At 36.7% G+C, this 15,158-nt stretch overlaps 1 protein-coding gene across 3 annotated transcripts in view; it reads left to right on the forward strand.

The window, feature by feature from the left end:
• WDR37 (WD repeat domain 37) overlaps positions 1 to 15,158 on the forward strand; it is a 46,552-nt gene that overhangs the window by 1,119 nt on the left and 30,275 nt on the right. For 2 of the 3 annotated variants that reach the window (XM_063324447.1, XM_063324449.1), the window contains exons 2-6: positions 4,459 to 4,490; positions 8,351 to 8,528; positions 11,900 to 11,996; positions 14,249 to 14,344; positions 14,513 to 14,577. In XM_063324447.1, coding sequence (XP_063180517.1) covers positions 8,391 to 8,528; positions 11,900 to 11,996; positions 14,249 to 14,344; positions 14,513 to 14,577 — 396 coding nt within the window. In that variant the 5' untranslated portion in view covers positions 4,459 to 4,490; positions 8,351 to 8,390. The remainder of the gene's footprint in view (positions 1 to 4,458; positions 4,491 to 8,350; positions 8,529 to 11,899; positions 11,997 to 14,248; positions 14,345 to 14,512; positions 14,578 to 15,158) is intronic. The other variant, XM_063324448.1, reaches the window with a different exon arrangement.

Here is a 15,158-nt window from a genome sequence, read left to right on the forward strand (position 1 = left end):
AGCCTTGAACCGTTGTTTAAGGAAATCTTGGTGTTTGCAAGAAAAGAGAAACTTCTGTGTTTTCATCCCTCTTGTTAAATCTTCCAGCTTGTCAAAATTTGTTTCATTATAGCGTTTTAAAGTATGCTTTCTGTAACAGTAATTTGTGGAAGATTTACGTAAAGAACTGGTGGAACAGCTTCTTTGAAGTGATTCAGTGTCATTGAGTACACCTTGAAATTATACAAACGGCTATTGTTCAGGCACCCATTTTGCAACATCACAGCAGTGTCTTTCTCCTTAAGCAAATTTCTAAAACTGTTTTCCAAGCAAGCCTGCTGTTGGCGTTTCTTATGGGATATTTGCTAAAGTGAGCTGGTAACCTCAAGAATCCTCGAGTATGGTTTCTAATGAGTAGTTTAGGTTAGATAAGATCTTGTGTGAGTGTGTCAGCCCTAATGTGTCTTCTTGTAATGACTTTAAATGTAGCTTTGTGTGTTGTGGACTTGGGCAATTATTTTAACAAAAGGTGCCTGCATCCAACATTTGGGGTTAAGGCCACTGTAATGTGGGTTTGTTTGTTTTTTAATGCCAGTTGTTTATGTGTACGTTTGTCCCTAAACTAGGTTTATCATGTTAAATCTAAAGGTAACTCTTTCTAAGGTGAGACTGTAATATAGTCATGCTCTTCTACCGTCTTTCTTTTAAATTTAAGACTTCTTGCAGTCTCTAGTATGGACTGAAATGCTTGATAGTGTGGGTACAGTCATGGCAGAAATATTGTGAGTGTGGTGTCTTAAAGTGTCTTGAAAGAAGAGCTTACTTCTACAAAATCCAGAAACTGCAAGCGAGAACTAGTATGTGTCAAGTAAGGAGAAATTAAGCACTATTGTATTTTATATGTTTGAGATGAGATTGGGATCGTTTTATGTCATGGAGCTAAGTTTTTAAGTCTTGGAGCTAAGACTTGTCTTGTGAGGTGAAGGCCAGGGTGAGGGGCTTGTTCCAGAGATTACTGTTTCAAACCTCTGCAGGGAGAGTTTGTACTCTATGCATGACTACTGAGGAACGGACAGGAATCAAGATGGTCTCCTTGCAAACCAGAGTGATTTGTTACTTTCTTGTCCTTGAGTAATACCCACTGACTATTTTAAGAATATCTTAGTATTTCAAGATGGAAGGAGTGGGTACTTGCAGTGCCTGTTGGAAGATTTGGTAGTTCTCTGTGGTAGGCCATATGAGGAAATGCTTTAAGAATGTGCTGTACAAAGGTTATTTATTGGTGCTTCAGAAAAGCTTGCTAAACGTATGATAGCTAGTGTCAAAGTTACTTGGTTTTGTTATATCTTAAGCAGTAAAAGATTCTAATTTACTAGCAAGTAATATATTGCCAAATGAAGAGCAATGACATTAGAGGTCACTCTGCTCGCATGAAAGCGTAATAGCAATTTATCTAGTACATTGGAAGTAAGTACCTAAATATTGTTTGTTTAGAGACTAGCACAGTAGGATTCTGGCCTCTGACTGTGGTGCACTGCTTCCTTAAACAAATACCTGGTTAAACTGCCTTTGCTCTTGAACTTCCTTAGGATTTCTCACCCTCAGGTCTTGTATTTGCATACCTGTGCATACATGTAGACTGCTTTTAAGCTATTAGGGATTTGCTAATACAGGAACGGGAGCTAAAATGTCTGTGAAACAGCTAAGGAAATAGAACAGGAAATAGCCTTCAAACATATTTTAGGATTTAACCAGCAGTAAGTAATTTAGCAGGACCTGATGCTGTCTGTGGAACTCCTCAATAAAGTCAGCTAATTAATACCTGTTAATAAAACAAGGTACAATATATACTGATAGGTAACTAACTAGCGTTAAATGTAAGAACATATTGTACCCTATACCATCTAATCTAGCCAAAACAGCAAGCATGCTCAGCGAGCTGAGGTGGCACAGATCTCAAAGGAGAGTTTTAGGCTTTCAGGACATCAGCAATTTTACTTAACAGGTCTTGGTCTGATAATTATTAGTAGACCCAGGCAGGTTTCTTTTCTATTCTAAATTAAAAAAAAAAATTACCCAAGTTTGGTAATTATTGTTGTTTAATTTTAGTTAAAATAAGTCTGTATGATTGAGACTATCATTTTCTTGCTTTAGTAGACAGTTTGGCAGGCTGGGTCTGAGCTGCATTTTGGTGTGATTGCAGCATTTGCTGACATAGTTGAATTAGCAAGATCAAAGCTTGCTAGCAGCAAAACTGGGCTGGCTTATGCTTGGAAGCTGATGTTAGAAGCTTGCTCAGAGTAGTTACTTACTAATGTGTTAAAGCTTTTATTGTTGATTTCCAGCTGTATAACATACTTACAGTTCATCGGTGCCACTTCTTTACTATACTTTCTATCAAAAGGAGATTGTCACCTTTTCAGTGGTTGGATGCTTTCCCCATTTCCTTTTGGTGGAACACCAGTTTTGTTTGAAAGAATGCTGCACTAAATTTAGAAAAAAAAAAAAAAAAAGATGTTTTAATGCTTGAGTGGATTTCATAAGATTTAAGCACACTTATCAGTGGTTCTAGCATCATATGTGATGATCTGGAATGGTTTTGTTTCCTAAATATTTATCTTTAGCAGTACAATTAGTCTTACAAAGAAGTCTGTTTATCCTGATCTTTCTCAGGTGTGCAGTATTCTTGGAGCCTGCACTGAATTAATGGCACTTGAATGTACAGCATCCTTGAAACAAATTGTTCACTGAAGACCTCAAAATGGAAGTTTTACTCCTTTAAATTTGATTTCTTTGCATATTAATAAAGATTGTAGTGGCGTACGTTGATACTTAAATTCCCTTAACTCATGAGTAATGCTGTCAAACCGAGTTACATGTAATTAAGAACTTAATAACTATAATCATTCTCCTGTCTTTCCCCTTTCCCTCCCCGCTTTGTGGAAAAAAACCCATGTTAATTGGCATCTTTGTATCTTAAGGTTTCAATGTTGCACAGGACAATAATTACTATTGTAAAAAGCCTTTGTTTCTTATGTAGTATACACTGAAATTTTGTTCTAAACCAGGTTTGAAAATGAGATACCTGAGACAGTCTTAAGAGGTTTAAGAGCACACACAAATACAGTAAAATTGTTTCTGTTTTTTTTTGGTTTAGGCGCGTTTTTTTCTTTTTTCTTTTTTTTAACACAATCCTTTAAATATTAAGTATTACTATTGCTAAACTCTAAACAAAATGGAGCAGGGAGATCTTGTGTAAGACACGTTGCTGAAACTTCCCTATGCTTTCTCTTTACAGACTTGCGTGTTGTCTTGAATGAACAAAAAAGGCAATGCAATACTGTAGCCATTCTGTCTGTGCTTTGACACTTCTTAAAACAGATTTTCTCCCTGGCTTCAGCAGTGTGCATACCCCAGGAATTCTTTCCTTTCAGCAGTCTGCTTGTTCTGTGTTCAAGAGTAGAAGAAGTAGGCAAGTATAATTAGTTGGTTGCTGCAATGAATTTTTAAGTCTAGTAAGACCAGTGTGTGCACTGTTGTTTGGTGCCATTTCTCTGTTGTAGCTGAATAAAGCAGTACTTGATTACACATCTGCTCGTTACTGTTACTCTGATGAAATATTTCCTGTGACTGAATACATAGTAACATCTGCTACAGAAAGGTAGGTGGCAGAACTTTAATTTAACACACTGTAAAATATGCCATGAGTTTAATTAAACAGTATAACTGAAATACCGAAGTATCTTTGCATTCAGAAAGGAGTAATCACCTGTGGTCTAGATGTTTTCTAGGACATCTTTTTCTTCCCTACTTCTGATGATTGACTTTGTCAGAAATTCGTTTGCTATCGTTCTCTTGAGACTTTGACAGGTTATTATGTGAAGAACACTATGCAAATGTAGCATTTTCCAAAATGATTGAGCAGAATAGCTCAATATGTCTCATAAGCTCACTTTTTAATAACACAGTACTTGTGAACTGACACCCTTAATAAATATAGTTTAGTAATACAACACTCTTCCCCCTTTCCTGTTTTTTTTTTCCCTTGAAAAGTACTTCTGTTCAGCTTTTTTTACTCTTGATTGCTAATTTTTAGGTTTTGTGAATTCAGCTTCATTTGGCTCAGGAAACGAGTCCCATACTTCTTGGTGATTTTTCATCCTACTTCTAGAATTACTAAGTAGAAGGAAAGTCAATTTAGTGAATTTATCTTTTCAGAACCCATGTGTAACACTCAGAAGTTATGATTAACTACATCTGACTAACAATATATAATAGGTCATTTTGAAGCCTTTTTTTCTTACTTCGTTTGTCTGGGATTTGGTGCTTATCCTTGACGTGTGTTGATGTTTTCCCTCACCCCCCCCTTTCCTGTCGTCTGGTGTGTTCTAACTACAAAAGTTTCAAAAATGTGAAAGACTTACTGGTTTGTATACTACTGACTGTTTCACTAATCAATATTTAATATGGTTTTCATAGGATATGTAACATGACACTGATATTCTGGACAGGTAATTTTCATTGTTTGAAAACCTTACATAATAAGGGGAATCAGGTAACTGCTAGAAATGAGCACCTTATTTATTTATTTTTTTAGTATCATATTGCCAAGGATCTGTTTTGTGAAATCTACTCTTGAAAAACCTGCAGCCTTTTACTGTTACAGTTAGCATCAACATAGTTCTGAAATTGTCAAAGTGAAGTCAATATTTAAAGGGACACTGTCACGTTTTTAAACTGAATTTACATCCTGAATAAATCATTGCTCGCTTACTGAAAGCCTGTAAGGCTATTTGGCGGAATTCAGAATGGTATTAAAGGCAGTGAAGCTAGTCCTCTTCGGCTTCTCCTTCCTGTCCTCTGTATGCACATGCCTGCTTGTTGCCTCTTTGGTTTCAGCTTTGCTGTGGCTGTGTGTACCCTCTGCAGAGCCTGGGGAAGAGCGTGCATGCTTCCTCTCTCCAGAGCAGTGCATGAGTGACGTGGTCACGCTGGGGCATGAGGAGAGCACGATTTCTGGCAAGGACACTGGCTGCAGGTGAAGTGCTGCTACCAAATAGATATAACAACAGAGGTGTTTCTTACCTAAATCTCTTCTGTTTGCTTATGAGCTGTGAAAGTAGAAACTTTTGTGTAGTTAGTGTGAGAATTTCACTATGTAAAAAAGTAATCTCATGTATTTGACTGTGTCCCTTTAAATTCTATGTGCTAGAACGTATAGCTGCCAAATCTATGTGTACTGATACTGAGTGGTGCAGTTGATTCGCTTGAAGGACGGGATGCCATCCAGAGGGACCTTGACAGGCTTGAGGAGTGGGCCCATGTGAACCTCATGAAGTTCAGCAAGGCAAAGTGCAAGGTCCCGCACCTTGGGTTGGGGCAATCCCCAATATCGATACAGACTGGAGGATGAAGGAATCCAGAGCGGACTGTGGAGAAGGACATGGGGGTACTGGCGGATGAAAAGAATCAGACATGAGGCAGCAATGTATGTTCTCAGCCCAGAAAACCAGTTGTAACCAATGGTACGAGAGAGACGTGGGCCTGTTAGAGCGGGTCCAGAGGAGGGCCACAAAAATTGTCAGAGGGCTGGAGCACCTCTCCTATGAAGAAAGACTGAGAGAGTTGGGGTTGTTCAGCCTGGAGAAGAGGTGTCTCTGGGGACACCTTATTGTGTCCTTTCAATACTTACAGGGAGTTTATAAGAAAGGCAGAGAGAGACTTTTTACCAGGGCTTGTAGTGACAGGACAAGGGGTAATGGTTTTAAACTAAAAGAGGGTAGATTTAGATTGAATCTAAGGAAGAAATTCTTTACAATGAGGGTGGTGAAACGGTGGCACAGGTTGCCCAGAGAGGTGGTAGATGCCCCATCCCTGGAAACATTCGAGGTCAGGTCGGACGGGGCTCTGAGCAACCAGGTCTAGTTGAAGGTGTCCCTGCTCATTGCAGGGGGTTGCACTAGATGACTCTTAAAGGTTCCTTCCAACCCAAACTATTCTGTGATCCTACGAAGCAATCCAGAAAAGGGTATTTATTGGTGAAGTCCTCTGAAATGAAGTCGGTTGGCAGCAGACAGCAAATGGAAGTTAACATAGTTAAAACAATGCTTGGTAAGGCATAAACCATTTTAATATCTTGGTGTATAACTACAGCTCAGGAGACATATTTGACTTAGAATTAGAAATTAGATTTTTCTTCCCCCCCCCCCCAGCTTAAGTGAAACTGGTTAAATGATTTATGTGATTATATTTAACTGTGTATGTATAGATATAAAACTGTTTAACACATCTATGTGGTACACACAATTTGGTGCCTCAGGCCTTAAAATGGTAACCCAAACGCTGCAGAAACTGTCAAACTGAAAGCCACTGAAAGAGTGGTTCCGAAGGGAGATAGGAAGGAGGGTGGAAGAGAGGAGAATATACATGTGTGTGGGATCTGATCATGTTTTGAGAAGAAACAGAAATGTGATGAGCACTGAAAACCTGTTCCTAATTCTTGACCATATGTCCAAGAACTGGAAGATACTTAGTGAAGCCCAGAAAATTGGCAGTAACTTGTTTATGGGATGGGCTTTTTTTAGTTTCAGTCCTGTCTTTCTATGGCAGAGGAATCTAGCCACAGTGAAAAAAGAAATCTAGTCAAATAAGAAACTGCCCAATGGTAGTTCTTTCTCTTCTTTCTTCTTTAATTTGTGAATATAGCTAATTAGTTACTACTGATTAATCACACATAAAAAGCTCTGATGGGATTAGGTGCAGGGAAGGACTGTGCAGAGTCCAGAGGAAATGAAAAAAGATCATTTCAGTGCAGTACAAGATACTGGTGCAACCTGAATTTTATTTTAAATTCACTGTGGAATTGGTGTCAGGTTACTGGAACTCGGGTGTTCCAAAAGCTAATTAAAATACCAAGTTTTTTTAATGAGAAAATTTGAAGATGGATGGGCATCAAAACCTTAACTAAATCTAGTCTCATTTTGATATAAATTTATATATATTTATATATTTTAATGTTTGTGGTATAAAAACCAAAGCAAATTTAAATCTGTTTTTATTCATGGTGCATACTGTGTTTTTAGTAAGATATGCTTTTCCTTGGCTTTATGATATGTTAAAAAGCTGAAAATACCATGTCAAAACCACCAACCTGGTTAATGGCTAGTCTTGTTAATAGCGCTGGTGCTCATTCCTAGCTTGAGATCTAGCGTGTTGGCGGATCTTAAATTGGAAGCGGCCCTGGGTTTGGTTTAAATTTTCTCTGAGCAACTTATTTAAAAGGAAGCTCAGTTGCCTTGTTAGCTTTGCCAGCTCTGCTCTCCTATTTCTCTGCAAACTATTGCAGCTATTTGAAGTTGAAATTGTTGTTTCAGAAATCATTTATGCTGGAGAATGAATTTTTATTTTGTTCTCAATGTTCATGATTGAAAAATTTTGAGTAATCAACCCTAAAACATTTGAAATGTTTAATAACTGGTACTCCATGAAACTAATAATAATTTCTGCTGAATATCAGGTTTAAATTAAAAAAATATCCAGTAATTAATTGTTTGTAAAAATAAGATTTTGACAGTAAAGAACATATTCTCCACGTTTATGCAAGAAATCAAACATAATTTGATTTTTCTTAAAAGGGGAAAGCAGTAGATCATGCATGGTAATATTAATTGGTGATACTGTCAGGTGTTTTTAGGGATATTAAAGTGCATATTTGGCTTTAACAAGCTGACAAAAATTAACAACAACAGCCTGGTACATCAGGTGCACTTGTCACTCTGTTCATTAGATCATGGGCTCTTTTACTATCAAGAAAGTGAAAATGTGAGCTGTCAAAAATGGTGGAAAGTAGTTTTCAGAACTTCTGTTATTAAAATTATTTTCTGCTTATGTTTAAACAAGCACATCTGTTAAATTTTGTGTACTAACACTTGATTTTGCATAGTACACTTTTAACCTGACAGTGTCCCTAAATTATCATGTCTGTTTGCTTTCATTTTCCAGCTGGGTTTTAATTTTGCATGCATTTCGGTGAAATATAGTATGCATAATAGTTGTTTCCTGGAAGCATTTTGGGGCTGTCTCTGCTAGTGTTCTCCAAAATGAGCGGAATTTATTTTTCTTTTGTGAAGGTTTGTTATCTAATGACTACGTAATGCAGAAATGATTCCACTTAATTTACATATATGCGTATGTGTTTTTGAACTTAATGTTGTTTGAAGAGTAGCTGTAAGTAATAGGGATCCCTTCTTTTTAATGACAACCCAAACAACTCCAAAATTTAGTAGAACTAAATACTTCTATTGCGAGAAAAAAAATTTAAACTCTAGTTAGTTTGGCAGAGCAATTTGTAATGTGTAATGCTTGTCCTTAGTTTATCACAGGAGCCTCTGTGAAGTTGTTTTTTTGAAGTAATGCCAATAGAAAGTGGAAGTTGTGCATCTGCTCGCCAAGCAAAGCAGAAACGTAAATCGCACAGTCTTTCAATCCGAAGAACCAACAGTTCCGAGCAAGAACGGGCAGGACTGCAGAGAGACATGCTGGAGGGGCAGGTAAGATAATATGCTGCTGCTTGGGTAACTGACTGTCTTCGGAGACTATTGATGTGGATGTTGATAGTGTTACAGGTTGTATTCAGACCTGTGGAGCTTTTTATTGGCTTTTGTGTATTTTTACATGAATGACAAAACCATGAAGAAATACAAAGAAACAGCCTCTTTATTTCACTGTACCTCCCCTCCACCCCATCTCTTAAAGTTGAAGATTGATTCTTGATTTCATAAGTTTGGATTTGGAATAGTAGTAACACAGGAATATGAATAAACCAAAATGTTTGTTATTACGACCCTGATAGGGAAGGTATTAGCGGGAACACTGTTCTGTGTTCCTTTCCGTAAAGTAAACAAATATTGCCTGCTTGACAGGTGTGAGCTAAATTAAATTTTTGTTTGTGGTTTTGTATTTTGTTTGTTTGTTTTTTAATTTGGCTCAAATGAAGGTGTAATCTGAGTATTAAATTTAAGGGAAAGAACAACAACTGCAAACTTCTGTAATTTTCTTAATCATGTCAGTCTGTGTAGTGGATGCAATCCAGAGCCACGTGGAGTGCTTCACCTAGCAATATTGAGATTAAGTGTTGGTAAGGCTCCTATAGGAAGTGTTTGAAGTAGTGCTGCCAAAGATAAGCAAATAGCAGTTTGAAAACTATTTACTGTCAAATTGAATATGCAGCGTTAATGTGTGCCTGGCAAAGATGTTGCAAAACTTGATTTTTATCAGAGAGGTGTTTTGAAATACTGATGGTGTTTGGCTATGAGAAACCCCACTTTTTCAGCTCCGCAGATACTCTGGAGGAAAAACCTACTGTTCTCTCAGTGTTGTGACAGATTTTTTTTTTTAATTGAATGTATTATTCAGTTAATTACAGCGTTAGTTTTCTGGGAACTAAGAGGGCCCACGTTGTTCCTTGTAGTCATCTAGAAGTCAGAGAATATAAGTATTTGGATCAAAAACTGTTAGTGCATTTCGGCTATTAAAGCCTTACTTCAGGAAAAGAGTGAAGGGCAGCTGAGAGGTCAAGCCATGTTGTCACTTCTGTGTAGTAAACCAAAATTTTGAGCTGTTTTAGTATTTCTTATCAAACTCTGTAAGTGTATTATGCTGTAAATGTAAATGTTTTAAATGTTTTATGTATCATCTTAGTTATGTTGACTTTAACCTTGAACAGCCAGTAGCAGATTCTAACAAGTACAGAGTGTTAATGCCCCTTCATAGTGGAGCTGTAAACCACAGGAGATCTAGAAAAGTACTTTTGCAGATAAACAGGTAACATTATTACATGGTATTTTAATAAGCTAATTTAAATGATGTCAACTTTAAAGAGAGTAAAGGAAGTTGATGCATTTTACTATGCTAGTTACTTTAGGGCAGGTTTAGATTTGCTTATGTTTTCAGGCTCTGGGAAGGGGATTGAAAACCTTTACTACATCTCTTTCTGTTTTGAAAGTCGTAGGATAACTTAGTTTCTTTATAACCTTACTGTATGGAATTATTGGGTATTGAATCAGAAATAATTCTTCTAACTGCAGTGTTTCTCTCTTAATAGTGTTTCATTTGTATAGTATTCTTTTGTAATCAATTTTGGTTCAAGTTGGTTTTAATCAGGATCTGTTTCACGTTCTGGCTGACTGTGATTGTATGAACAAGAGTACTGTCTCAAGGGAGAGGCAGATGAAGATGCAGAAAGGAATATCCTAGGGGGACATAAGGAGCATAGGACGACTTCTTTCAGCACAGTGTCACAGCTTAAAGTAACTGTGAAACTGGTGTAAAACTGAATTATCCACAGAGCAGGTGTGCTCTACATCCTGGCTGTTTAGTCGTTTCTCTTGCTCTTCTCTTTAAAATTGATGTTCAAAAATAACTTACAAAAACGGGATCATGATAGGCTTTTCTAACTGTTTCTGAAGACAATCATCTTGACTCTATGAACGAATATGTGAGTGAGATTAAATTCTGGTTGTTTAGATGCTGACTTGGTGGAAGGCTTGTGCTGCCCTCTGATGGCTAATATGCACACACTTTGTCCTAATTCAATTAGTTTATAGGAATGGAACAAATTTATTTTGGTTTGAGTTTGCTGGAACACTTAAGAACAAAACAAGCTATAATCATCCTTAAACTTGCGTTGAATAATGAAGTTCACTCAAATTTGGGTGGTGTCATGTGCTCCCACTCCCATGGGAGTTTGTACTCCCGTTCTAGTAACGCTGCTTCTGTACCTCTAGACCTGAAAGGTTTGTGCTGTGGCAGAAGCTGAGTCAGTTTTCTTCTTTTGCTCGTAGCTGATGATTTCAAGATCTTGAAATTACATACTTTTGCTATTTTTATAAAAAGTAGATGTTGCTGATGGGCACAGTCCCCGTATAGTTGATAGATGAACATTGATATATTGGTAATATGGTATACATGATACCATATTAATTTCACTTCAGAATTTGGTAACTTGTTTCCTTGCATAGATATTTCTCAGTTTTTGAATACAGATGCATTATTTACAGGTTTGTCCAGTAATAAGTTGTTGTCTTACTGAATTCTGAGATGACAGGTTAGCTACACTCCAAAGGAGTAGTTGAGCTTTTTCATCATTAGGGTAAGGCTCAGTTAAGTGGAAACTTCTCTCAAAACAAAACAAAAGTTTATAGCTGCCTACCTAGATAAATAATAAATGCAGTAAGGCAACTTACATATTGTGATAATTACACATAGTTGGTTTTGTGCCTTGGAATTGCTATGTTGATTATACTGAAGAAAAAAAATCAGCCCTCCTCTGTGAATTTGCTTCAAAATACTTTCTGTGAAGAGGAGATGCTTAAATAATATCTGGGGAGGGCAGGATTAGAAATTGCAGTTTCCTTCACACTTAGTTATGGTTAGTGACAAAAGTAGGTAAATGTTGAAAATATGTTTAAAAGCTTAGTTTGTCTCAAGCTTTGGTAATAAGGTGCTTTGTGATGACAACTTCCTAACCTAATGCATAGTCAACTTCTGAACTACTTTGTCAACCACAGGTATTGTTTTGTCTTGAACTGGAAGCATCTTGACGTTGTATTATACATTTCTCCCCCTTTTTTCTTTAATGAGTTGTACATGGATCTTGGTTTTATAATTTGTCTCTAGTAAAAACAAAAAAAAAACCCCACACGTGATTTGAATTCTTGTCCCTTGAAAGAGGAAGAGTATGTAAAATGAAAAATTTTTGTGATGCACAGAGCTTTTTGTTTTGTGTTCTATGCTAGTAGTAGTTTTAATTTCTCTGTTTGCTGGGAGATGGAGAGAACTGTTAAAATCAGCTGAAGATGGAAGGGTATCTACATAAAATATGTGTAAAGAAAAATATAAACCCTGATATTTTGCCTCCTAGGATTCTAAGCTACCATCTTCTGTCCGGAATACACTCCTTGAACTTTTTGGACAAATAGAGCGGGAGTTTGAAAACCTGTATATTGAAAATTTGGAATGTGAGTATCTATTTTTTTCCAGCAACATATGAATTTTTTGGATTTAGGATATAGTAGCACTAATTGAGATGCTTACCCTGGATAGCGTACTTAGTGTACCTTTTCTGCGAGGAGTTCAAGTATTGTTTTGAATTTGTATCTTTTCAGAAAAATCGCTTTCTTAGCTCTTTGACACAAGTAGTGAGAACTGATGTGTGTCATCCTCCTTGACTCTTAGGCAAAGAAAATGAAGTATCTGTCTCCTTGTCATTGTAGGCTCTGGTATATACTCCGTTCAGGCATTGAAGTTTGTGGCTTTGTTGTATATTTACAGGCTTAATTTTAATGATGTAATATTAGTAAATAAAATTGATCAAGTGCCTTGAAAAAGTGTAAAATGTGGTGTTTCCGGGTCATACTACTTAGTACATTGCCTAGCCAGCACCTGCAACTACTCATGAATTTTGAAGTAGAGCACTTGGATAAAAATTCCAGGTGGTATCTGCACAGAATGTTCTTTGTTTAATGGCAATGCAATCATATGGTAATAATGTAAGTGATCCAAGGTGATGTAAGAGGATCCATAGTAAGTAACGCAGGCAGTCAGACAATAAAGCCTCTGCTCAATTTTCCTTGCTGGATCTTGGAAGCTGTGTTGCGTGGCTTTGCTTCTGAGTTGTGGAGTCTGTCTGGTTTTTTTCCACACCTAATCTGTTCCCACAGTTAAATCAAACACTCCTGTCAAAAAAACATTCTTCCGTGCTGTTTGAAAATGTACTTTTTTTTTATTGTCTTAAAGCCTTGAGATTGCGTTGGTTAAAGGCTATCATCAACACTGCACATTTTTTAGTGACAATTTTCACAACAGAGTTTTCTTGCTACCAGTTGACTGTTAGCAAGAAAAGTAGGGATTGTTCCCTGCAGCCCCACTTCAAAAATGTTTGTCAGAAAACAAGTGGCGAATTTGTTTGTACCCTCCAGAGTATGATTGTTTTCCTTCTATTCTGCTTTTGTTTCTTCGTCTTCCTCCTTCACCTCACTGTTCTAGTTCACGCCTTTCAGGCAATTCTTCTATCGGCCTGGCTTGCTTGTTTCAGTCATCTGTTACTACAGACCTGTCTCTATTTACTTCTCTTTCATATTGTCTTTGTTTTATAAAAGTTTAGGTGTATGTGACTGAAAACACGGAAAGAATCTTGCTTTGCTCATTTCAAGCACTTGGATGTGGTACGCAAGCGTAAACTGACTTTTCCAGTGCTTAGAACTGAGGGTTCTGTGAATTTCTCAGAAACAGCAAGAAGCATACTCTTGATGGGTCACGTTCTCCCACATTTCAAAGCCTGGGAGAGAATGACTTCTTTAAAAAAAAAATCCTAAGAACTTGTGGAAAGACAGGCCTAGGCTTATTCTTAGGAACAGCCCAAAACTGCTTGGTTAAAGCCTCTCAATAGGATTTCACTTGAGGAGAACGCTTAAAGAATATCAGCCCAGATTTTGAGGAAAAACTATAATGTTCTTTATGAAATGAAGTTGAGCAACTTTAAAACAGCCCAGCCACTGGAAATCACTTATGAGTACCTAATTTATTTTAGTTATGACATCACTCTGTCTTGTGTTGAAATGGCGCTGGTGAGAGTTACAAATAATTGACAGAAAAGCATATTCTTCTTACAGTTACATGCTTTGTCTGATGTGCAATGAAATGTTCTGATCATATTTAATGTTCTAAAACACTTGAATGTAAAATATATGTGTCATTCTATGTTTTTTTTAATGGATTTCAAAGTATAAAAAATTAAACTGCACTACCTTTCTTACTGGAACTCTAGCAGTAGGCATATTCAGGGGAGAATACTGTTTCATGATGAATAAAATCTTTGTCAAGAAATTACGTACTAATTCTGTGGCTAAAATACTTATGATACTGCAAATTTTCTGTCTTCTGTTGGATTTAATTCACTATAGGTGTGCCATGTATTTCACAAAAGCTGTTTTTGCTAATCTTAGTCACATTTATTAGTAAAAGTAGCAGTAATTGTAAGCCACTAATACTTTCCTTGGAATCTGGGTCAAGGTTGATCTCTGGAAAATTCAGCATGAGTCTTGGTTTATGTCTTGGTGAGACCTGCTTTTATAAAATCACAGTTGGTCTCCTTTCCTGTCCTTAGCATAAAATAGATTACTTACCATAACAATTCTTAAGTAGTATGTTAATGATATTGTTAATGATACTAATTTTTTTTTATTAATGTGAATTTTTTTTTTATCGTTAGTACGTAGAGAGATTGATACACTTAATGAGCGTTTAGCAGCTGAAGGACAGACAATTGATGGAGCTGAACTCAGCAAAGGACAACTGAAAACAAAAGGTAAGAGAACCTCAAAGAATCCTGAACTAGTATTTTTGAATTTACTGTTTTTATATTCACCCGGCCAAAACTTAGAATCTTATTGAAAGGAATTAATATCAGTTACTTATACAAATAAGCTAATGCTGTATTTGAAATCTCTTCCTCTGAATTTATTTGTCTCAACAGCCAGTCATAGTACCAGTCAGCTTTCTCAGAAATTAAAGACAACTTACAAGGCATCTACTAGCAAGGTATGAGACAAATTAAACCTCTACTCATCAATGTGTACTCGTGAGACTAACATGGCTGTCTTTAAGTTGTAAATTGTGGTTTCCTTAGGCTGAGTAATGCTGTTCTTTAAGTAAACCTGCCTCATAAGGAACAGTATCTTTATCTCTGATTCATCAGTTACCCATTACTTCAACCACACTATATGACATTTTTACAATAATTGCTTATCTTTTTTAAAGTATGAATGTTGGAGAGGAGAGCATGTGTGCACACGTGTATATGTGAGATTACTCTTTTGCAAAGAGAACTAAAATAATTACTGAGTTTCGTGAGGCAAATTGAGAACTTGGTAGTGAATTTCTGAATAAAGATTTGGGTATTGCAGTTGAAATGGGGATTTAAATAGGCATCTATATGTGTACTATTATAGTTTGGGTTTTTTAAAAATAATTTTTATTTTTTAGGTATAAGACTAGAACAGTTTGTTTCCTTTATGTTGCAAGCCTTGCAAATTAGTAGCTAGCGATCTTTTTTGCCTGGTCTCTTAGCTCAGTTACCGTTTCCAATGCTTTTAATTTTGCCCATCTGCATCTGTCAGGTA

This window comes from Chroicocephalus ridibundus, chromosome 2 (assembly GCF_963924245.1).
Source record: "Chroicocephalus ridibundus chromosome 2, bChrRid1.1, whole genome shotgun sequence".
NCBI classification, from domain to species: domain Eukaryota; kingdom Metazoa; phylum Chordata; class Aves; order Charadriiformes; family Laridae; genus Chroicocephalus; species Chroicocephalus ridibundus.